Source organism: Syzygium oleosum, unplaced genomic scaffold (genome assembly GCF_021117445.2).
Source record: "Syzygium oleosum isolate NSW1041296 unplaced genomic scaffold, Sole_v2.1 Sole_v2.10, whole genome shotgun sequence".
NCBI classification, from domain to species: Eukaryota; Viridiplantae; Streptophyta; class Magnoliopsida; order Myrtales; family Myrtaceae; genus Syzygium; species Syzygium oleosum.
Window position 1 is genome coordinate 5,620,598 of NW_026607494.1, and position 24,992 is coordinate 5,645,589.

Sequence of the window (24,992 nt, forward strand, 5' to 3'; positions counted from 1 at the left end):
GATATTTATCCAGATCGGGAGAATCCCCTGAAGTGACAGGCTTTTGCTAAAGCTTTTTAAAGGTGGGATTTCTGAATAATTGTCTGGCATGTGGATAGGAATAAGTTGTACAGGAGCGTTCCGATACACTGACAGTTGCAACATGAAATTGCAGCTACTCTACAAACTCAGTTTCACCTTAAAGTCAACTTTTTCTGCAACATAATTTATTTTGCATTGGATTTGCCAAATGTTTTTGCACTTTTATCATGCATATTGAAAGATAACATGAATGTCACATATAAGATTTTTTGAGAGACTAAAAACTGCTTGCCCTCTTCTCATGTGTTCAATTTGTGTTTGTTTTACAAAAGAGATTGACCGGGAGACGACCCCAACACACCCAAGAAAGAGAGAAGAATACTTAATCCTGCGACAGAACATTAAACGAATGAGATTGTACAAATTGAATTATCCTACCAAATCTGGATGGCAATTGTTTGTCCCGTAAAACTCAAACAAGTAAAAAACATACTCTCTGCATATTGAGCCATAAAATTTTTCCATGTGTATACCGGACTTTACGCGTGAATTATGGTGTGTAAAATTGACCAGAGAGAAAGGACACTGGAAAGCGCGAGACAATAATGAAATGTGAAAAGCTTTAAACAGACAAGGCAGTGATGAAAACCAAAAGCGTGACCTAAATTTGATGCCATCAAACAACCATCTGTTCCAATAAACTCTAAGTTGTCACGAGATGGCCAAGAACGTTAGAGCAAGCTTATTTCTTCATGCTCCTTCTGTTTTAAGCTGAGTTTATAGGACATGCAGCAAGATTACACAATGGACTCTTGCTTCTATAAATTTGTAAGGCCGATAAGCAGCTGACTGTCCCAAAAAGTTAAACTATGATTGTACCCAAACCATAGATCTAAATGCAACAGGTTGCACCTTTTAGAAAGAGCAGGAGCAGATGTAACTTTGATGAATCCTCATCAATTGGCATAACGGTTCTAACCCGTGCGTAATGTTCAATGATTGGTTTGACCGAATCACCATACCCCACGAACTGTTCAAAAGTCATCTCAAATCATGAACAGAACAATCAGGATACTGTGGCTTTCACTTAATGTCTCTGTACACTCGATGACCAAAACGGCACATCTGGAGCACTTAACTTCACATTACATTGCCCGAAACAGAGGAACGCTCACCTTTGACTACCTGTAACTAACTGTTGTTTCTCTTCCACATCAATTGATGCTATTCTGACACTTTTTAGACAGAACATAGACTTAAATGTTCCTGCTTTGTACTTGCAAGTTACATTGCCTTTTGTGCGCTTATACATTAATATGTAAAGCCACTTTTGGGGTGAGACCAAGCCCTGAAAGAGAAGCAATTTAAACGTATATGAGAATCATCATACGACTAGTCCATCACAAGGACAGAAAAAAAAACTTGTGAAATTCTGATTGGTTACAAATTTCTGACCACAGGGGATTTGCTATGGCTCAAATCGAAAGTGAGAAATGGCCACGGAATGATATTCCTTGTGGAGGAGGGAAAAAAGTTATGAGGAATAGAGAGAGGAAAGAAAAAGTTGGCAGATTCCAATTCCAATGGAATGGAATATGAGAATCTTAACTCAAAACCTATAAAGCAACAAGTCGTATTCTCAAGTCAAGAATTGGATTATTCCTCTCTACCCAAAGCCACATAAAATGGGTTCTCTTTATCCCTTTTAGCAAATTTTATTGGGGCGCCTTTCATTAACCCATGATCGGAATCATGTGCTCATAAGCACCTCGTTTTATCATAGCGCGCCGAAATTAAGATAATGAACCGATACTCGTTAATGCACTGTCCTAAGTGTACTATTCAGATATTATTCTCAACTCAAGCATGTCAAGTGTGTTAAGTGAATAAAAGCATATTATGCAGACATAGTTGCACATAATGGTGTCCAAAGGCTTACTACAATCTGCTATAATTTCGAGCATCTGAAGAGCCATGTATTCTAAATTGCCACACCGATATTCCCCCAATGTGTATTGTCTTTAAGTTTTTTTGATCCCTTGTGGGTGAAGATAAATTTAAGCATTAGGAAAAGGAAAATTCTTTGAGACATGTTACCTTTTGTTTGGAAAAGGAAAGATAGAGAGCAATACTCAAAAGAGAGAGAGAGAGAGAGAGAGAGAGAGTGTACAGAAAACATCATTGCCAGGACAAAAGAATATATGTATGTGAACTGAACTGTAAGCTTCAAGTGGTTGAAGTAGCGGTCTTTTCTCTCCCAACTTACTAAGAAGTTTCCCAGAGATCAGCATGATGTCACTGACAGAGGAAAGAAAGATGAAGTATGTTATTGGACATAGAAATTGAAAATAATTATTTACTAATTGAACTTTAGAAAAAAAACTTGAGCTTCTTTCTACCACTGTTAAGGCAATATATTCTTTCATTTGCATGTGAAAAGCGTAGGATAAGAGCAATTGAATTAATTGAAGAAATGGAGGAGAAAAGGAAACTTGGGGGAAGTGTTGCAGAACCCCAAGTTTGAAGTGCGGTCTCCCAGTAGATTAATCTTAAGAGTATCTTTTCATTAAACCATGCAAGTTTGGCATTTAATAAATTTGTTAACATATTGTTGCCCGTTTCCTAACAATTTAACTTCTGCAAAAATAATTTATCTAACATGATATTGGAGAAAATATCAAGAGTATATAGTATAACACCCTCACTTATCTTTCTCCCATCTCTTATCCCTATATTCTATTTGTCTCTAGTTTGAAGTGATCATGTCCACATCGTATTGGCATGGAAGGACCGGTTTATATACGAGGAATATTGAATAATATGTTATACACATTATTGGTTGATTTCCTAATAGCTTAAACTTTTGGAAAAGCGATTTCTTTATCGTTAAGAAGTCCAATCCAAAAAATTAAAATCAGCAGACAAGTTGGCAATTAAAGATGTCGATATTTTACATGAATTCATAACAAAATTTGACACGTGAACACGAATACACAACAATATTTACAATAGCCTTGTGATGAGGAAGAGCTACAAAATTCCGATGCCATCATTAAAAGTGAGGCCAAAGCTTGAGCCTGCTAGCATCCATAGTTGAAACTAATTTGACAAAAAAACTTAAGCTATTGAATTATGAGCCAACTAGATATGTAAATTGATTCTTTTTCACTTGAAACACTTGATGTGAGATTCTTATTTGTATTCACGCATAACAAGTGCACTTAACACCTTAAAGTTTCCATACTAAGATATGAAATATATTCCATGTCATGATTCAGTAACTTAAACTTTTGGAGTAAACAGTTATGCACATCAAAGAGAGGGTCTTGAGTTCGATTCCCTAGACTCCCTTCTCACCCATTTATGGGTTTCCTGATTATTATGGGAGATGAGCTTCCCCAAATCTTTCACCCACTCGAATCGAGTTTGCATACTTAGATCCTTCATCATTAGATCTCCATTGCATGAGGCGGAGCATTGTGATATAAAATACCGTATTTAGTTTCGTACTCTAATAGTTTAAGTTTTTTGAGTAAACAGTTGCATATATAAATCTCAAGTTTCCAGGTGATATCGGAGTAGAAAGTGTTGAATTTTCACATCGCCCATCTCTCTTTTACAACCAACATTCATGCTTTGATATTAGGCCAAGCCACAACCTATACATGAGGGGGCATGTTAGAACATTCATATGTCAAATCCCACACTTGTCTAACAGGCTTAACAGCTTAAAGTGGTCTCACAAATTTACAAGACTGTCATTCACCTATGCATGCACAGGCCTCTTATTCCCTCTTTCCTCTTTTTTTATGTCAGTGCACAAATCTTTATTCCTTCAAATTTGGGGGTGCCTCTTTATGTGAGAAAAAAAGAGCATCTTCAACAAAATCTGCTGCACTTTTTCAGCTGGGTGTGGTTCAACCACATAAGAAAGATAGAAAGAACTATCAACTTAACCCATGTCAAACTGCATAAGATCTCTCAATATTATAAGCAAGATTTGTTCCTGAGATGCCTATTCTCATCAGCGTTTCTGTGTTCTTGTGCTTTGTGTAGTCCCTGTTGTGACCTTTGTGCCTAGGAAGAGAACTCAAAGCCCCTCATCTTCATGATTACCAACCAATCCCCATCCCTTTTCATATCTTCAATTCCTCCTTTTGAAATTCCCCTAAAAATAACTCCTTGATAAGCACTGGAGACAAATGGCTAGTTCGATTCCAGCACAATCCCTTTTCTGTACAGTTTGTCACAAGTCAAGATGTCCATTTCGCGCATATATTCCCCCACCATTCCTTTAGTTCTTCCCTTTCTTTCTTCGTTTCTTTATTGTATTGCTCACTTGCCAAGTTGTTTAGATACTATACCATGTCCATAGTACCAGTACTAGGTTGTGGTCCAGTTTCATTTTATCCTTCTTTTCTCTTTTCTTCTTTCCCCTCCCTGTTATCTCCGCGCAATGATCGTTAGTTGCACCGACTCTAGCATTATGAAAGGTAAATGTCCTTTTTTACGTTCCGGGAACTTGCGCATTTCTTTGGAATCAAGTCCTTGAACAATTTGTTTAATCGAAACCTAAAACTTGTACAAGTTTTTTTATAGTTTATTTGCATACTAAGGCAAATTAAAAACCAAAAAAATTACGGTTATTGGTGTCCTGTGGGAAAAAGTTTAAAATTTTTTATGGGATTTTCCCTTGAAATTATTAGAGGTCAAAATCACCGTACATAATCAAATGGACAAACGCCACCAAAAACTCTAAATTATACCCACTGTGACACATTTACCTTGAAAATCCCAAACTTGCACCATTATGACATATTCACCCTCTGTCAATGAGAGCCGTTAAAAATCTACTTACATGGACGTCAGAAAAGCAAACAGTGTTGACATGGTGCCCATGTGTCTTAAGTGAAATAAAAACGACGATGTTTTAGCTGAAAAATCATTTAACGGAATATTGACACACGGTAAATGTGTCACATAGGTACAAGTTTGGGATTTTTTATGTCACAAAAAAAAGGTTAGGGTAAATGTGTCACTATGGGCATAGTTTGGGGTTTGATGTCACAAAAAAATTTCAAGGTAAATATGTTACAATGAACATAGTTTGGAGTTTTTTTTTTATGACTTTTTCCCTAATCAAATAGGGTGCGGTCAAAAATTGCACAGGAAATACACTCGGCTGTTGAGAACTTGACTTAGCAGGGTCCTCGACCAACAACAAAAACTCAACGAAGGAAGAGGGTGATAAACTTTGTTAGGATTCGTTGCATAATCATAAAGAAAATAGAGAGTAAAAGTGAGAAAGAGAATTTGAGACGTAAGGTTTTATCAAGGTTCACCCTTAAACTAGGGCTACGTCCAGCTAAGGATTCCACTATAATTAGCACCTTACGCCTCACTATTATATCTCTTAATTACAAGAGAAAGAGAATATGTATAGGTAATAATTTGATTCAAAATAAGAAACTTCTTTCTAGGAAACCTACTTCAATTAGGAAACCTATTCAAAATAAGAATCCTATTTGAATTAGAAAATTTTCCTTTTTCAGGCTCAAACTATAAAAGTCCTCTAGCGGTTTAGGGGCGCAGCCCCGCAACCCCCGTCGTGGCGGCCCCCTCGGACGCCCATCCACTCATTGGGGAGCAGGACCCTGTGCTGTCCTATCACTGGAGAGTATGAACCACACCCCAACAAACTTGACTTACTAATTCTCCATTACTAAGGCGTTTATATTCAGAGCGACTTTTTGGGATGTGCATATAAGTTGAAGTGACACAAGATTTTATAACTGTTTGGAAATGAGAAGGGGAACATTACCAATTAAATTCTTAACATGTTGTATGAATATCGGTTCAGTCCAAACTTTCCAATTTTGCTCTAAAAATTTGTGCGAAATTTCAAAGTGGTCATTTCTTCCAATTGTTGCCTGAAATGGCTCATGTGGTAAGTCAATTTTCGACAGCAATTGGTCGTAAGGACCACATTGAAATTTTGCGCAAATATTTAGGACTACATTGTTGACTTGAAAAGTTTAGGACTGAATTAGCATTCATACAATAGGTCTGGAATTTATTGGTGACTATCTCGTTGTGAACCGATCAGGATATGAATCGAGACTTAGAGGAATTTGTGAAAGTAGTTTGAAGAGCTATCAAAGCAGAATGTTGTTTACACAAAAAAATGACCAACTTTTGGTTATTATCGACATATGATAGATTTAATCGATGAGAGCAAATTTTGGTCATTTATTAACAGAATTATCGACAACTCAAAGAATTGACGGTAAGAAGAAATCGATAAAAAGTGGAGTCGACAATCTCGGATCCAACCGTCAAAGAAGTAATCGTAATGTAGTGGAATAAAGCAACTGTCAAGATAGTGGAGTCAAAGAAACTGTCAATGTAATGGAGTCAATGTAACCATCGATATAACCCTTTGTAATATTTGTTCGTAACCTTTCTTTGTACTCTCCCTTTGTAACCTTTGTTGATAGCCATCAATTATAGGCTTTAAATAGCCACATTGTACTCTTCGGAGACTCTCGTGCACAAACAAACAAACATATTATCTTGCAATTATCTTTTAAATCCTGCACTGTAGTTATAATTTCTTGATTCGCATCGTTAATTAAATTCTGGTGTGTTTCTTAGCTATAGTTTTTGGATCCGCATCGTCGATTAAATGCCGGTGTGTATCTTTGCGGTAATTCTCGGGTGCCTCGTCATTAGTTAAATTTTGCGTTACATCTTCACATTCTCAAGTTGCATCGTTGATTAAATTCTGGCATAGTTTGTGTACGTTCGGTTCCTTTTGAAGTGAAGTTATCGATTCTCTTATCTACCTGTGATATTTCCTGTTCGAAATTACCATAGAACATGTCTCCTCTAATAAAAATCGAAAAATCACTTTCGATGAAAGGTATTTCATTGCAGAATCGAGTTCCGACGAAACAAGTTTAAATTTGGAGAACAAAGAACAAAAACACGCTCAACCTATACAATGACTCTGCCAAATTTCCATTCTTTTAGTTTTATGCAAATGTCTCCTTTTACGTTTCTTGTGTCACTTAGGCTACGTTTGATAGTCATGATAAAATTCGGGATATGATAAATTTTATCCTATCGTGTGTTTGATGTGTACTTAAGATAGGATAAAGTTGGATATATGAAGGATATGACCCGGATAAAATTATCCCAAGGAGGAGGTGGGATAAATGTGGATAGGATTTCTAATATACATAATATAAAAGTTATTTTTATCGAATAACAAACTTGTTAAATTAATAAAATAAAAATAATATTTGAATATAAATAATATTTACATTTTAAAAAATTCAAAATAACAATAAATTCGTTTTTATTTATACTTATTTTTATTTATATATTAAAGTTTCTTTCTATCTTATGATATAAATTTCATATATATATATATATATATATATATATATATATATATATATATATACACACACACACACACATTTAGTATTTATATTTATTACATATTTTAGGCATATTTGTATAGTTTACTATTCAATAAAATTTTATTAGAGAATGATGGAAGGGGAAGAAATAAAAAAGAAAATAATTAAAAAGAGAGGGAAAAATAATAAAAAATAAATAAAAATGAAATAGGTAAGAGTGTCGTGAGAAATTTTTGTCATCTCCGTTTGTGCAATTTTTAGGTTCATTTACATTGATATAACATTCATAGCAAATAATGTACATATTAATATGTGAAAATATCCAGCTTTATTATTGTGATTCACCAAACAGTAGATAGGATATAACAAATCCCTTGGATTTCATATCATATCCTATCCAATCCTATCTTGACTAAAAATTCGGACGACCAAACGTAATCTTAATGTTTCCATAGATGTGTAGGTTATAGTCCCAAATTTCGTTCAAGCTTTTCTTCTCGCAATGTCGTTTGTAAATACTAGATTCGTGCTTGGCTTAGTGTTTTCATCTGAGCGTCTTAAAACACTTCCCCATTTCCAATAAATGCCTTTAATTTCAATTTTAATGTCTGTATGTAGATTTCGCGGAAAAATAAATGATTTGAAAACTATTTTCCTAAAAATATCGTTTGTATTACTTGAAATAATTTGTTAATGAAAAATACTTTTATTATTGACGTCACGACCTCCCTGAACCCGGTTCCGAATTCGACCATCCTTCTTCTTTACCGGCATGGCGGAGTGGATCCACGGGCGGTCCAACATGAAGTTGAATGTAGTAGGGATGTCCATCACCTGGAACAAGACATATCAGCAATCACTCGACCCTTGACTGACTTTTGTGACGCTATTTGAACATCGAACTCCGAAATTCCCCGGCCGACCTCTACATCACCGGCCGAGGACCAAAACAATAAAGCAAAAAACCTAAACAAAAAGTGCCCTTCGAATCGGGTTGGGTCGGGACCAAGTCAACCTGGCCCTTGGCGGTAAGGGGTTTGGATTCTTCGTGTTGCTCCCAACTCCGTTGAACCTTAAGTCGCTAGTTGATATCGTCTTGAGAGAGCGCGAGTTAAAGTCTCAAGTTTAGACTTAGTAAACCATTAGCTTTTAAGCTCCTGAGTGCTCAACAATTTATGTCTAAATATTTCCGCAAACGATGAAAATATTTTTCATTCGTTCATTTTTGTAAGCAACATAAGCGATCATTTTTAGGAATTTTTTTTCCTAATCATTATTTTTTTCGCAAAACAAATAAACCCTTAGATTCAGTGAAGTAGAATGGCCTGCGATTTACGTTTCTCGCACTTTGATATCGAGTCTTTATAGTTCCCTGCTCTTGATTTCGGTTCGCATTCACATTTCCCAGCGCTTTAAGTTTCTAGGATGCCAATCTCCGATCCGAAGCACGTTCTCAAGCATTTTCCATCTTGTTCTCAAGAGCCGGCACGCCGCCTCCGGCTCGGACACTTTGTTTAGAGCCCGGAACTCGGACGGAGGGCGAATTCGAGTTTCGGATTCCCAATCGCCCGTAATCGGATTCGCGCCTTTAGCTCGACAGTAAACGTTCGAGATGCAGAATGGCGGCTCCCAAAAGAAGACGGTGCAAAGCGATTCGCGGGCGGGAACTTGGAGTATTTCTAAAGCAAGAATCCACCCTTTTTTCCCTGTGCAGAATAAATCCATCGAAAACGAAATGTGCTTACGAATGCGGGAACGACAGATGTGTATTGACGAAAAGACAGGGGGGAAAGCAATGCTATTTGCCAACTATTAGATTGAGATCCTCACCTAAATTTGATCCCAAAAGAATAACACGAAAAGATAATCGCTTCCAGCAAAACGAAAAGAAAAAATTGGTTCACCATCGTTGTGGGCTTGTGGGTGTTCTTTGATTGCGAACGGAGTGCATTCAGAAAAAGCCCAAATGGGTAGAGCGATGAAACCACGGGAGACAAGAACTGGACCTCGAAGTGGCCTCAAATCATATATGGGACTTCATCGACATTTCAGCGTGCCAATTCGCGAGAAAGGTTCGGGAACGAAATCTACGCATACCCATCTTCGTCTTGATCGTCGACTCCACTGTTTGCGAGAAGAAAAGTCAAGAGAAAGATGCCGGTGAGGGTCGTGGAGAGCTCAACACCTTCTCAAGTGTCGGGTGAGTCTCTAGTTTCTGCTTTCGATCCGGTGCAGTTTCTTTGCGTTTCAACGAGTTTTGCTGCCTTTGCACGTTGCTTGGGTCGGTCTTTGCGTTGGAATCGTGCATGCACATGGTGAGGATTCGGGCGATGTGTTGTGTTTTGGATTAATATGTATTGGAGTCGCGGTTGCTTTTTGCGAAGGGGTTAAGATCTGTTGGAGGGTGTTTGCTATTTCGCTTCCAGTTGCTGGTTTTTGGAGGTTTTGTATTGCAATGCCTCACTTGCAGTTTGGGGATGTTAGCTATGAATCTCAATGTACCCTCCATTCACAGATTTGATCATGATAAATACAATTTATATCAAATTGAACCCCTTTTTTTGTAAAATGCGAAAATTCGAACCTTTGGCTCGACCTACTTTGTTGAACTTGCCCTTCGACTTGACCTACTTTGTTGAACTTGCCCACCATCCTCATTCTTGTATTGAATGGTGGCCACAATATCAGTGATGGCGGGTTGAGTTGATGCTATGATAATGATATAATGGTGAAGTCGTGGCATAAGAGTTCAAAATGGCCCCGGAAGTACTTTTTTTTGTCAATTCACCCCTAGATTCTGTTAAAGTGTATCCGATTGAACTAATCGTATACTTTGGACTACCATGAATACTCTGTACGTATTAGTGACAGCTGGGTTAATAGACAACAACTGTGGACCAATTGACGGTTACCAGTGATCAATGCATGCTAACCCTTGACGTAAGAGACTTAGGAATGAAGCTATGAGATCGATGGGCACGGACCCAGAATATGTCATAGTCACCTGGTACCGACCAACGATTTCCTCAGATTGAATGGCCTAGATGAAAACCGATCAGCAACTATCTGAGGCTGAGAGACTGTTGGGGGATCAATTGGCACCAAATGTGATCATAGCTAGCAGCTGCTATTTTGAAGCATGGGAAGTTTAGTGATGAAATGATACAGGACCATCTCATCAGAAGAATCCATGGTTTTTTTGCTCTGCATTTTACCTCATTTGCCCCTCTTCCATTTATAAACTCAATCAGGTTAAGCTATTGGGCAACCTTGAAGATGCCTAGGAATTACTTGTATTTGTTTGTTTCCAGTCTATTAAACTAAAGAAGGCTAAGTCTATAAGTGCATGGACAAATCAATCATAGCGTCTTTATCTGCTGAATTGATGGTTTACTTGCCTCTGCAGCTGACTGATAGAGAAACCTAATTTTGTGAGCGTTTTGCACACAAATGTTTTTTTTATTGTTCCTTTTCCCTTTCGTGGACTGATTGGCTCCAAGCTCAAATGACATCCCTTGTCCTAAGGCTCTTTCAAATGCTAAAATGTGGAATTTTGATCTCTTCGTAGGCAAGTTGTTCTTTTATTGATTAATACCAGCCTTTAGAGGTCTAGTTATTTGTATATTTGTGAGTTGAACTTAGGGCGTGTTTGTTTCACTGAAAGATCTTTCCGCTATTTAGTTTTCCGGACTTCTACGTGTTTGGTTGGTTGAATATGGTCAGTCAATGGAAAAACATTTATAGTTAGAGAGAACACCCACATTTAAAAGGGGCAAAAGCCACCAAAAACCCCAAACTATGCCCATTGTGATACATTTACACTAAACGTTTTTATGTGACACAAAAAATCCCAAACTTGTACTTCTGTGACATATTTACCTTCCGTTAATGAGCACCGTTAAAAATCTGCCTACATGGACGTTGGGAAGCAAACGGTGTTGACATGGCGTCCATGTGGCTTAAGTGAAATAAAAATGACGTTTATTTGGCTAAAAAATCATCTAGCGGAACCTTTACGGAGGATAAATGGGTCACTTAGTTACAAATTTGGGGTTTCTTATGTCACAAGAAAAAGTTCAGGGTAAATGTGTCACAGTGGGCATAGTTTGGGGTTTTTTATGTCACAAAAAAAAGTTCAGGGTAAATGTGTCACGGTGGGCATAGTTTGGGATTTTTGGTGGCTTTTTTCCCATTTAAAATTAGGAAAACGAATTTCCAATGTTGAATACGGAAAATCATTTTCCAAACTTAACAAGTATCTTACCACAAATTTTTAGTAACTTCTTCACCTTCTATCTTAAGATAGAGTTTTATTTGCTTTTCAGCATACCACCAAACAAATGAAATTAACTATTTTTCTTGAAAATGATTTTTACGGAAAGAATTTTCCTTTATCATGAAGTTTTCAGCAAGACAAACACACCCTTAGTACTCATTGTTGCTGACCACATTATCACCTTCTTTTATTTGGCTTTGAAAGTAATTGAACTCTTTGAGGTACTGATGAGAGATTGCTCGACTTTGAAGGTGCAAATTCTGGAAATACATTACCCCAAGCTTGTTCTCTTTTAACTGTTGGACAGGTGAATCTTCATTCTCGATCAAATGAATGCCGTAGCTATAAATTTGATGGAAATATTCCAATTTAATGGTGGCTTAGACAAGCTCTTTAAGGAATTGCTCCAATAATGTCTTGTATTGTGGCAGAGCTGCATTCTGATAGTAGCTATGACCGTTTATGTCCTCTTGCTTCTCCACATTCTTGCTTATTTGTTCGTGGAATAACTGCTAAGTATGGACATATTTCCTAGAGCCAGACATTGTGCGTAAACTAGACTATTTTGTATTTTTTGCTCTTTTACATTAATTTTAACAAGACTACAACATGCTCTTTACGGTTTTTCTCCAATAATAGATAGATATGGATTTTTCTGCTTGGCAGCTAGGTTCTGCCAGCAATGTTGAACGGATAATCATGTCTGTTTATATTTGTAAAAGCATATTCAGGAAAAGCATGACAGCTTCAATATTACCTATTTAAGGATTCAATTATACGCTTGACTAGCATGCTGATCTCTTGACCTTTTATGCAGTTGCCCCTCTTAAGTAAAAGGAATATAGGGGACCATGCATAATGGTTGCTTAGATTAACGACATTTGCATGTGATGAACTTTATTTGGAGGTTTTAGCACTAGAGATGAAAATTCCATATGTACTTTTTTTTTAATTATTTCTCTAAATTATCAATGATGGGACTTCAAATGCACAATCTAAGTCTACTTGAAGGTTATGTTCTGATAGTCTCTCCTTCAAATATTACTCAGACCTTCTCTGGCACTCAGAACGTCTCTAGTCTGCAGAATGAGAAAGATGAAGCTTGGAGAGTCAATGTCTGTATTCAAGGATGTGACCTTGATCATGGTTATCTCTGTGGTACCATGGAAGCCCTGAATGTTCCAATGGCAGACACGCCGGTAAGTTGGATTTTCCACCCAACCAATTTAGATTCTTGAATAACTCTGTGCACTTCAAAACTGCTTAAGTAAGGTTCTGCTGTCTGCTGGAAGCAACTGCTTTTTGAGTTGGGGATTGGAATTCTTAATTTTTTTTTAAATTCTGCTTAATCTAAATCATCTTTTATTGGAATTTAAGCTGTGATAGAGATTGCTTCATTTGATGAACCAAGGTCATGGAAATCCCTATAGACATATGTATCTTTTTGCCTCTGAAAATAGGGTGCTTATGGGTTAAGTTTTAGTGATCTTTCACCAACATGGCTCCTCTTTAGGATTCGCTTATTTGCAATTTTATCAGGTAGTGACCTTCTGGGAAGGAGAGATCGTCGATAGCAAGAATTATACATTCTTCACTGGCAAGTGGGAAGCAACGTATGTTCATTTTTTCTCTTGCTTCACTCAAGTTCAAACCTCTAATTATTCTTAAAGATGCTTCCCCAGACATGTGGCTTCTGCCGGTCTTGTGGAAATGGGAGGACAAAGCTGTGTCTATCCTTTCATTATTAGGACTAGGATCCCATATAGAAGATTGTCTAATGATTGGAACTATTTATTAGGCCAGAGGACGATATAAGACACTGGACGAAGTTCCCATCTTTCTCACCCCTTCTGGTAAGTAGTCAGACTTCAGAAACATATGCATGCATATGTATATGCATACAACATAGAAGCTGAAAGTATTCAGAACATCTGTTATATTCATTCAACATAGAAGCTACAAGTATTCAGGACATATGCGATATGCCATATTCCTGTGCATAGATATATGTGCCTACATGTAATGCACATCCACAAGTTGCTTAAATTACTTCAAATGGATATATTAATCATTGCTCTGTGATATGGCATTAATTTTTTCAAATATTGGCCATGTTTCTTCCAGAGCCGGGTGGAAGCTGATGGTGGCAAAACTTTGGACCTGAGCAGTTGTCAATACATATTTATGGTAACAAATTAAAAGCTACATTAGGGACCACCAATTGTGGAGTTTCTTGTTTCTTTGGTGCAATTTCTCACTTGCTCATGTGTTGGCCAGAGATGGAAAGAGCAGTACTTTGTGAATGTTGGAGAGGACTGTGGATTGACAATAGCTGGCTTTTACTACGTTTGCTTCTCATGCAGTGATGGATCCATCAGTGGGTTCTATTATGATCCTAAAAGCAGGTTGATGCATCAATCCTCTCCTGTGTCTTGCTTTGGCCTTCTAAGTACATTAATTGTTATTCTCATGCCAAGATCATCAAAATTCGAAAGGCAAAATATCTGGGAGAGAATTGCATTTGTGTTGTGTTGATTATGTAATTATTCATGATCGGAATACTCTTGCTTTCACATACTTCTTCATTTTTCGGATATATATGAACAACCTGTGTTCTTGTCTCAATCACAGTCCATTTCAGAAGCTCGAGCTTAAGGCCACAAATGCAGGAAGATCGGGTTTCGGTTTTTCCACTTATGAGTTCCAGTGAACTGAAGCTTGCAGGCGATGTCAATACGCAGGCTAGCGCTTTAAATGAGTTTGTGACGCGAAGGGCGGAAGTACGACTTGGGCAACTAGAATGCCACGTCCAGAATCCAGAGGACCGCAAGCATTTCATCGTCGTACTAGTCGGTCCCTGCTTTTCTGTGGTAGTGATCTGTCTCTGTACTGAATTACTCTTGTGTGCCGGTTTCCTGGATGTGTGATTAACAAATGACAGGTTGAGAGTAGTCTATGATTGATAGTGAACTGGCCTATGCCACAGTTTCTCATCCATCTCTCGGGAAGGGGAGAAAAGAAAATTAGTTGATTTTTTGGCCTTTCTGATTTTACTGTGCAATATGTTTTAAAAACCATGTTGACATATTTATAATCTGGTGCAAGTTCCGATTCCGATCCTTTATGTTGTGTCGAGGGAACAAGAAAGCAGGCGGTACAATTTTCAAGAGCATCATGTTTTCTCGGGCTTAACACATTTTTGGTCATATGCTCCATATGATTGTTAGGAAGAACTTCTTTTAAATTCTGCACAAATTAAGTTTGGGTTTCGATGCGTGCACTGGGAATGACATCCACGTGATCGAACGCAAGGGCGGATACCCGGCAACTTGCGAGCCGATTATTAGGTTTGTGATCTCGGGTCAGATTAGAAGAATATATAATTTTCAACGCAGTGACTTTATGTATCACGGGAAAAGTCGGTGCATTGAAAAATGCAATGCAATTTTGTTTGGTTGCTTAATAGAAAGATCTTATGATTTCAACTGTCGCTCCTTTTCTATAATTTCAACAATTAAAATAAAAATCAATTGTTTGATTCATCTAGGAGTTGGAAAATGAATGGAGGAAATATAGATGAAACTTTATCATCATAGGTTTATAGGTTTATAAGCTAAGGAAAAAATGCTGGCCACATTCTGGTACATCAATGTCTAGTGAAGGAATATTATGAGGAGCTGGAATCCTCCTCTCTCTTTTTGATGCGACGGTTAGGCAAGGTATTTCGCTTTCCGAGTTATATCCAACACCTAAGTCCGATTAAAGGCAATCCATCTACGTGTGAATAGGAAGTTGGTAAACTACTATTATGTGGTATGGCCGAAACAGCTTAATCGAATAAGAATTGAACGTGAAATCGCGCGATTCTTACAACATGAAACTTCAATTATTTTAAGATGGAGTAGTACTGCCACTAATGAGGAGTGACCTTTTCGTACTTGTTGGTTCATCTATCATCCAATCCACAGTAATTCGAATGAAAGCGCCCATAGATCACTGCATGCGCTACGAGAGATGATCTAGATGGGAAAGCAGTTGAGGGTGAGGGAGACAATTCTGCAAACCTCGGACAGAGCAAAAACCGAGGAATCTGTACTGCATATCGTTTTGAGTGCCAAACAGAGTTCTTGATCTACGAGTCTCCATCACTTCCCAAGAGTTGATCTCCTTTCAGGGATTCAATGGCCATGGAAGTATGGGTCACCTTGCTCTTTGATGCTCTCTCTCTCTCAAAGAGACATGCATGGTTGACGAAACCCTAGGCGTCATCCCAGGGAAATATTGTTCTTTACTCATCGTCTGCAGCAAGTTATATCATTGAAAAGTGAGTCACTCCTGGGCCTTATGTATATATAGAAGTTCCCGTTTTATTCAGTTGTGGTTCTTGGTGTCTATGCAGTTGGTTGGATGGAGATTTTCACAATACCCATTTTATTAAGTTGAGGTTTTTGGTGTCTATGCAGTTGGTTGGATGGATGGAGATTTTTTGCAATAATTCATTGACCCCACACCACCGATTCCACCTAACAATTGCAATAGATCTTGGCTTTTACTTAACAATCACAATAGATCTGACTCTTACTTTCAATCAAAAGAATATATCATGCATGTGCCAATTATACGGTCGGTGTGATGTAACCGACCAATCAAATTGGCGGCATTTTATATATCCCAACAAGCTTCATTTTTTATTTAAAAAGTTGTTCCGGCTACATACGGTTCACATGATTCTCCTTTTTCCTCTTGCATCATGCCCCTAAACCGTTTGAAGATGAGCACTCCCATGTCCAAGTGCCAATATTTCTCATCCATGGGTGAGAGTAGTAAAAAGGAGAGGTTAAACCCATTCAAGCCAACCATTAATCTGTACATATTTCGCTGTATTTGTCACAATTTATGTTGAAGAATGAGAGAGGGTGATGCCGGCAACCCTTATCCATTTATCTGGCCATAGGGCCATAACAGAAGGTGCATACAAAGAGAGCCGTCCTCATCACCTCCTTAGAAAACAGTGCAAAAGAAAGAAGGAATCCAACTTTCCGATGAAAAGCCCAAAGCACCAATCATGATCAACTAGCTTTTTCGATGTAGACATTAGTAATTCATACACCATCTTAAAATGGATTTTCGAATGGACGGCGTGTATCTATTGACTTCTTAAATAGAAATATCACATTTTGTTTCTGAAAAAGATAGGTTGCTCGAATATGCAGGTGTCACTGATATTTGTGGCCACTAATGTAGATATGCATATAGAAATGACTTTGTTTTTTTTATAAATATTTGGAGCAACCTCTTTCGAACCTTGAAGGCCTTATCGTGACTCATCCTCTCTCTGTTTCTCTCTCAAAATATGTGCTGACACTTGTGGATAATAGAGGAAGGCAAGGACGAAGAGACAGGCATTGGCGCATCGGCGACCGAGTTTTCGCGTCCCATCATCTCTCATCAAGGACCTCGCATGTTTGCTCAGAGAGAATGATGCAGCCAAGGATGACTTGCCGAATTACATTCCCTTATTTCTGGAAAGCATCTTTCGATCTGGATTTTGAGTTGGCTCTTGACCAGTCATTCGAACAAAACCTCGAAGATCAATCGGCAAGTTGTTCTTGGCTACATGCTTCTTTCTTGAGCCTCATGTTTGGCTCTTGGTGATCATTGCTAATCACTCACGGTCGTGGTCTGCATCCGGTGCTTCTCCGAGATTCTTGATTCTTCATTCGGTACGTTATCTCGTGCCCAGACATTCGATGTTCATTTAAACGTGAGCCTACTTCAGCTCGCAAGAAGGAGAATCTTATGCAACTGACACATCACTTGGAAAGATGAAACTTTTCTAGATTTCCAATCCAAAAAGTCGTTTTTTCTCAACGGGCATGCATATATACTTTATTAGATTGTTTTCTGACTCGTTATACTATTTTGTAAGTAGTGTTGTACATTCGTAGCATTCTTTGTTTGAGAATGCAACAGCGCGATCTAGAGAAGTTGATGGTTGATCCGACAATACTGCATACTTGTGCGGTCTACTCACATCCACTTCTGATATAGATATATCTGAAAGTTAGTCTTGAGAAGGAGGATTAGTATATATTGCACAGGAGTGGGGAGCCACGGGGAAAAACCTTTGCCATTATGTACTATACATGCTATCTGAACAACCTTTCTTTGCCTGATCTTTTTGGCAATGTACTTTTCTGATTGATTTTGAGAGGTCCACATTGCAGATTGTCCATGTCTTATTCTACTAGAACCAATCATCTCCATTTATAGTTGGCTTTCATTGATGATCAGTAGGATATGAACGACGATCAATTCGACTCAGAATAACACAATAATCAAGATCTGTTTGATGGGATTGTTAGTTTCCACCAGTAAAACCGCTTTGTCTACTAATATTGTTGAAATATATCTTGAGTTTGAGCTCATTGAATAAATACCAAAAATTAAGCGTGCGAGTTTGTCTCAAGAAAATTAAGTCCATTTTGGACTTTTGTGATTGTCTACGATTTTCTTAAGCACACCGGCCATACTTCCCATATTAAATGCTCCGCATGTGAAAGGAAGAAAGAAGACGAAGACAAAGAAAACATTGAAGTTTGTGTGTGTGAAGAAAGTGCAATGGGCATTCACTCCGTGGGTCAAATAAAGAGGACATGGGTTTCGAAAGTTAGGCAATCGAACAATAAATTTAACATAATAAGAAAATAAATCGGAGGGCGCCGTTAATGCATGCACATGGCCATGTGCATGCCATGAAAATGGAGGGCGCCGTTGCTGCTTTCATTTAATGCAAATAGGAGCCCTTTCTGTTGTTCTATTCGGCTGAGTCTTAATTGGTGTTGAATTCTCTGAGAGTGGAAGGAGAATAGCATGCGAGTGGGACTTCTTCACATAGAGAGAGAAAGAGAAGATGAAGTGCAATGATGACCATTGAATGATGTAGACTATCTCTTGTGCATTATAAAAGAGAGAGAGACGTCCAACGAAGGTGTGCCAAGTTCCATTCGGTGGCCGAGAGAAGAGAGAGTTCTTCTTGTGAGGGATTTTCTTGTTGTAATTATACCCGAGTGATTTAGCCAATTAAATTCTTATGAGTAGAATTTGTATAATTCCTTGAGTGAGATTTCATTAAGAATTGTGAGGGGCCTTGAGAGAAATCCTTTCTTTACCTGCATTTGTGGACCTAATGGAAATTTGTTTCCTAGCGCCGCTTTAGCTATGTTTTTTGCGGCTCGGCTAGGTACTCAAGATTCTCGATTTCTCCATTTCCTGATGCTAGCAATGTACATCAGCCGAATAGGATCATTGTCCGTTCTTCTAAAACCGCTATTGAATATTGAAGCATTCCCTTGTTAGAGCTAAAGCAAAGCTTGGTCTACAAATGATGTGGCAAAGACATATAGTTTATCACATCACTTTGTTCTACTGAATTATCGCATCAGTTTACTAACCGAGTTTTATACATTGTCTTTGCACCCCCTATCATACTTATGTATGGAAATCTGGTTATCTCCATGTTTGGCAATTCACACTTTTGCAACCTTAGATGGTTGTAACTTTCCCTTCCTTTAGTATTCTTTGATTAGGTTCTGAGATTATAGATTCTGTAACCTTGTTTTATTGTATATTCGTGCTAATCTAGCACTGGATAGTAAATATTTGGCAAGCAGTTCTTTAACAAGCAGCAATGATTAGTGAAGTGTATGCTTTTCCGGTTAGAAAGGCGGTGAATTAATTAAGATTGCATACGTTTGAGAGGGTAAATTAACTTCCTGAAGTGACTCGTGTTTCAGTTTCAAACACGAGCTCAGTATCTTCCGTCAGGCGAAGCCATGATGTGATTGATAGAACAATAAAACGGGGAAAGCATCTCAACGATCACTTCTTGTAATCAACTTTTAATGGTTGATTCTTCAATTTGCTTTCATCTTGAGTAGTGTTAACCGAAATTCTCTAGCTGTGGCAACTTCTTGAAGACACAAGAATCCAAAAATGCTAGACAGGTGTTAAGCTTGATAACAGTGGGTTGCGTTTGATTCAGCTTTTGCACAAAGAATTTGTGGTTGTGTAAAGTACTTTAGACCAAAGGGATTTTATGAAAAGTAAAGAGTGTTTAGTGAGCACTTGTAAAAATTTTCATTGTAACATAATTTTTAAATTAAGAAAAAGGAGAATGGATGAGCTTCGGAAACGGAGGAAAGCCTAGGTGAAGGGCCACGGAAGTCATGCAACTCCAGGTGACGGGCCACTAGGGTCGCGCAGCCCAGGCATGCTAGATTTGGAGATCAGAGGTGAGTGCTGACCCTCAACGACCCTCACTGATCCTTGGCGAGCATCACGCAACCTCAGGTGAGCTAAATATGAAGACCGGAGGCAAGCATTGATCAAAGGCCGGCGAGCTAGATCTAGAGCGAGGATCATCTCTATATGAAAGAGATGAGGAACTGTGTCCGGAGTAACAGTAGGGGTAAAACGGGATTACGAAAATACTAGTGAGGGCAAGATTAGAAAAACAAAAATTCGTCCACCCTATCAATTGACATTATCGGAATGCAGAAAGCCGAAGCTGGTACCAAGTTGCATCGAGCTTGCAAAGCTCGACTTCGCACCAAAGGTCCTTGAGAATGTGTTAACAAAAATCAAAACTTTAGCTAAGAGCCTTCGATGGTTTTGTGCAGAGTTTTATGAGAAAAATTTGCTGGTTATTTTTCTCAACCTGCTTAACTTTGAGCACCACCACTTGGGCGACGAGTTCGGAGTGAAGTTAATTAGAGAGATACAAGAATATGCTCCTTTTGAGTAATTGCAGTTACTACATCGTCGGAGTTTTCTCATTCAAATGTCCTCTGTACTTGCTTCCTCATTGCAATATTAAGCATTTCGAAACTCAAATGGTCGATGTTCCGACTGCTTGGGTTTGCTATTCCATCTGATGTAAAATTCCTAACCCCAGGCCGAGCACGGTCCATGTACGCAAAAAACAACCCAGACAATGTTTCCTAGGTACATACATTCTTGTGGACGCGTCAAACAGAAAACGGTGATTTCTTCCTAAAACGAACAAGCAGTGACATATCGCAAGTCTCAACGCACACCACCGCCATTCTGGCCACCTAAGTAGCACTGACACGCAATGCGACACGACGCGACACGACACATCATTTCTCAAAAAATAGAGAAATCCGACACGTTGGGACATATTGTATATTTAATGTATATTTTTAGATATACATAATAAATGATCATTTTTATGATTATTCAATCAAATTAATTTGATTCAAATCCATAAATAAATAAATAAATAAGAGTGTCGGACGAGTGTTGGTGTCCGACACGTCCGACACGACACGGAAGCCCCCGGAGACTGTCCGTGCTTCCTAGCTGGCCACGGGACAAACATACAAGGCACGTTACATTAGAATATAAAATGAATAGATCTTCACATTACAACAGCTTCTTCCCCTAGCATAAAAGAGAACAACAAGGCAACTCACAAACTAACCGGTATTCTATTAGGTACTGAGAGACCAGCAAGCTTGGATCCAAAAATATATAAATCCAAAGCTCGCAAACCACTGGCTATACACTATTATCTTTACCACTTTCTTGTTTCGTAAGCACCGTAAAGAGGGAAACAAGCCCAGAAAAAAAGAAAAACAGAAAATGCCTGTACAAGAAGAAGAGAGATGTAGGCCAAATACTATAGTTGACAACCTCATCTTGCTGTATTAACCAAAGGTTTTTGGTCCGAAGAGGTTGATGAGGGAAGGGGAAGTGAAACGGGGAGAGGAAGGTCCGGATGGCCGGGAGACACCACAGGTTCGGCCACTGCTTCCTCCTGCTCCATGGCGGGAACTGGCTTTGGCGTGTAGTTGAAAGACAAATCTTTGTTGGCTGCGAGCGCCAGGAGCTCTTTCTCTTCCAGACCTTTTGTTGGGCCGAGGCTACAACGGTCTGGGGTGTGCTTGGCCAATGCATCTTTGAATTTCTTTATCTGAGAAACACCAACACAAGCAATTTTTACATCAGCAATAAACTTGACAGGACAAAACAAAATAGTGTGCATAGCATATCATTATCCAACAGTCAATGAAAGCAACATGGTAGCCAGAATTCTCAGGATTTATTGGCAAGAAAGTTGATCCTAAAGAGTAAACTAATTAATATTTTGGCTAGAAAAGAAAGGCTAATTAATGTTATGGGTCTTCTTTACGAGTGCCTCTGGTTAAGAAACCGAAGAGCAGTTTCCAGGGAACCACAACATCTATTTCACATAATTTTCTGACAATCTTGAGAAGGAACTGAAATTTCATGAAGCACGATCATGTTAACTTCCAATCTAAGATGATGTCGTTGGGACAAAAAAAAGGACGAGTGTCCTTTTAAAAAATTGACAGCTTGAAGAAGAAAACATTTTCAAAAAAAATTTCCAATCAAAGTAATACGGGGAGAAGAACCCTAGAAGTGCCAAAAGTTGTGTACGGTGCTCACTTTAGTGTTAAAAGTTTTCTTCGGCTCACTTAAGTGCCAAATCGGAGAAAAAACGATCACTTAAGTGCCTCTGCCGAGAAATTCCGACAATTCGACCCTCGTGGCATTTCTTATAAAATTTTAATGTCTATGTGGCTTTTTTTTTATATAAAAAATGAATTCCTAACGTGGATGATGACCTGGCCTTTCTTGACAACACAATGTCACTTCAAGTTCTAAACTCATTCTTTCTCTCTCTTTCGGGTTCTCGCTTCTCTCTTCTCTCTCTTGATTCCAGCGGCATTACGGAGCTCCTTTTATGGAGAGCACATAAATCACACGATTAGAAGACAAAACCATTACAACACGAATCAAATCTTAAAAGCACGCTTGATTCGGCAAAATATTAGATCCGTAGAATATCTGAGATGAAAGTGTTCATGATTTTCCGGTGAACAAAAAGCAGCCATCCGACAAACAAAAGCAAAATACCCACATGAGGGTTTTGCTTCACTGGGTTGCGATTTTGAAGGTGAAATCAACAGAAAGGGGCAAACTTGAGGTAAGCCATCCCACAAACAAAAACAAAATACCTAGATGAGCGTTTTGCTTAAGTGGGTTGCGATTTTGAAGGTAAAATCTACAGAAAAGGGAAAACATGAGGCAAAGAGGTTGTTTTCTAGTTTTTAGCTCCATTTTTTAAAATTTTTTTGAGATTAAAATTGCGATTTTGGGAGGTCCCGCTCCGTTGACTCCCTCGCCTCGTGCCTCTCCGCCATGGGCATCTGAAAGGGCAACTGTCGTCTTCCTCCTCTCCTCTCGTCGTCTACCTCGCCGTCATGCCCTTGGTGCCGCCATCATCGTTAGCATCCAAAGCTTCAAAAAGGCTCCTTGTTCACTTTCATCACCAAGAGTTTCAGCAACTAATTTTCCACCAAATCCTCTATTATGAGATAGGGTTTGAGGGAGAAGCTAAATTTGTCCCCAAATCACTGATTTTGAGATTAGGGTTTGAAGGGAGGTTGAATTTGGGGCAAATATGTGGTAAATAGCGTTGTTTGGGTTAATATATGCTGACTCACTATACCGGCAAGCCACGTTGATCAAAAGAAATATTAAAATATTGCAACGTCGGATTTCCGGCGACCTAAATAGGATTTAGCACTTAAGTTATTGTTTTTTTTTAAAGTAGCACTTAAGTGATTCGAAAAAAACTTTTGGAACTAAAGTGAGCGCCGTACACAACTTTTGGCACTTGTGGTGTCCTTTTCCCAAGTAATACAAGATAACCTCGAAACCTACCCCATACCCCTAAAAATGATCATATAGACAAATGATACTTGATAACAACATAATCCAGCATCACTAGCCACGCCTGACGTGGAGTCTTAGGGCTATGACACAAGGTATTCCTTCACTCCATAAGATTTGCACTGTACAGCCTCGCGGTAATTCTAACTTTATAAACCCATAAAACAACATATGTAAACTCAGCAGATTGGTGAAGACTGAAGTAATAAGAAAAGTCAAAACCGCACCAGTCAGACCACTACCAAACAAAAGCACCAATCACTGGACCATCAGCAGAGATAGAAGAGATCCCGAGAAACTAACCGTGGCATTAGTGCAGCTGAAACTGCAGAGCCGGCCATGAGCGCCTCTATATAATCGGAAAAACGGGAGAACATGAACGTTGAGGCTATAGCACATGGACTTGTGCTCCTCATAGTTCACCTGAAGGAACTGCACGTCCGGGTTCGTCTCCACCAATTGGCATATCTTCGGATGCAGGGCCCTGCATCCGCCGCACCCCGGGGAGAAGTCCACAACCACCAGCTTATCTCCGGCGCTCGACAGACACTCCACGAGGTCTTGCGCACCATTGACCTCTCTCATGTTCGGTTGAAGCCCCTTCTCCCAACATTTCTGAGCCTTCCCTATTCTTAAATTACCCTGTGCCATTTCATATTGCAAGAGACACTCAATTATTTCAATTATCTACACTTTCTTCACACTGATCGGTGAGAATAAAGTGCTGAAAATTTACTAAGAACTAATATGCTGAGATTTACACTTTCTTCACACGTTTGTAGACCAATTTTGACATATCATTATTCAACCGAGAAATTATTCCGTTTTTTAAAGAAAACAGAAAAAGAACATCAGAAAGAAATACCACCATAAATGGAGACCAAGATTGGACAGATACAAGATAAAACGGAGACCACGCACAAAAACTTCTCAAAAAACAGAACCCGAATGTAACGAGCAATCTGAACAATATCCAAGCAACAGACGAATCGTGAGGTGCGGGGAAAAAAGCCAAACCTGCACATTCGAGGAGTAATTTCGCGATATCCTCCTCTTCGGCACACATTCACGTTGCTTGTGCACAACCCCGTCACCGAAAATACCGCTCCGATCTGGAGACGGAAGATCTCAGCCCCGGAGGCCTCGACATCGCGACGGGGCGGAACCTGAGCCGAAACCCCGCTGCAAACCTGCCGGCCCTGAAGCCTCTGGGGAACACGGGGGCGCCGCAGCATTCGCCAGTGTCCCGAGGGTGGTGCGACGAGCACAGGCTTGATCTGCTCAGGAGCTCGGCCATTTCCTCACGTCGCAGAGCAAAAGAAACAGACCCGGATCTTCCTTCGGCCTGTTGATCGAACTGCAAACGAAAGGGGCGGTTGGGTTGAAGGATTTGCTCATTCAACAGAGAGAGAGATGAGGAGAATATGTTGTTCTTTTCAGCCTTTGATGGATGGAAAAAGTGGAGTGATAGGGCGAAAAAAAAT

General features: G+C 39.0%; 2 protein-coding genes across 3 annotated transcripts; one reads left to right on the top strand and one right to left on the bottom strand.

The window, feature by feature from the left end:
- Positions 1–9,465: 9,465 nt before the first annotated feature.
- On the top strand, positions 9,466–14,844 carry LOC115683399 (uncharacterized). Of its 2 annotated transcripts, XM_030607943.2 has the most exons (8): positions 9,474–9,648; positions 11,976–12,031; positions 12,774–12,923; positions 13,264–13,337; positions 13,523–13,577; positions 13,849–13,911; positions 14,002–14,129; positions 14,356–14,844. In XM_030607943.2, exons 1-8 carry the CDS (start codon positions 9,603–9,605, stop codon positions 14,432–14,434), a joined length of 651 nt encoding a protein of 216 aa, XP_030463803.2. In that variant the 5' UTR covers positions 9,474–9,602; the 3' UTR covers positions 14,435–14,844. The 2 variants fall into 2 exon arrangements, with proteins under 2 accessions (XP_056171626.1, XP_030463803.2); XM_056315651.1 differs by lacking the exons at positions 13,264–13,337; positions 13,523–13,577 and having other exon boundaries at positions 9,466–9,648.
- Positions 14,845–21,319: 6,475 nt separating this feature from the next.
- Positions 21,320–24,710, bottom strand: LOC115683271 (thioredoxin-like 1-1, chloroplastic). Its single transcript, XM_030607740.2, has 3 exons — positions 24,526–24,710; positions 23,812–24,150; positions 21,320–21,721 (listed from the first exon to the last, which is right to left on the bottom strand). The coding sequence occupies exons 2-3, from the start codon at positions 24,091–24,093 to the stop codon at positions 21,443–21,445; spliced, it is 561 nt and encodes a 186-aa protein (XP_030463600.2). The 5' UTR covers positions 24,094–24,150; positions 24,526–24,710; the 3' UTR covers positions 21,320–21,442.
- Between the last annotated feature and the right edge of the window lie 282 nt (positions 24,711–24,992).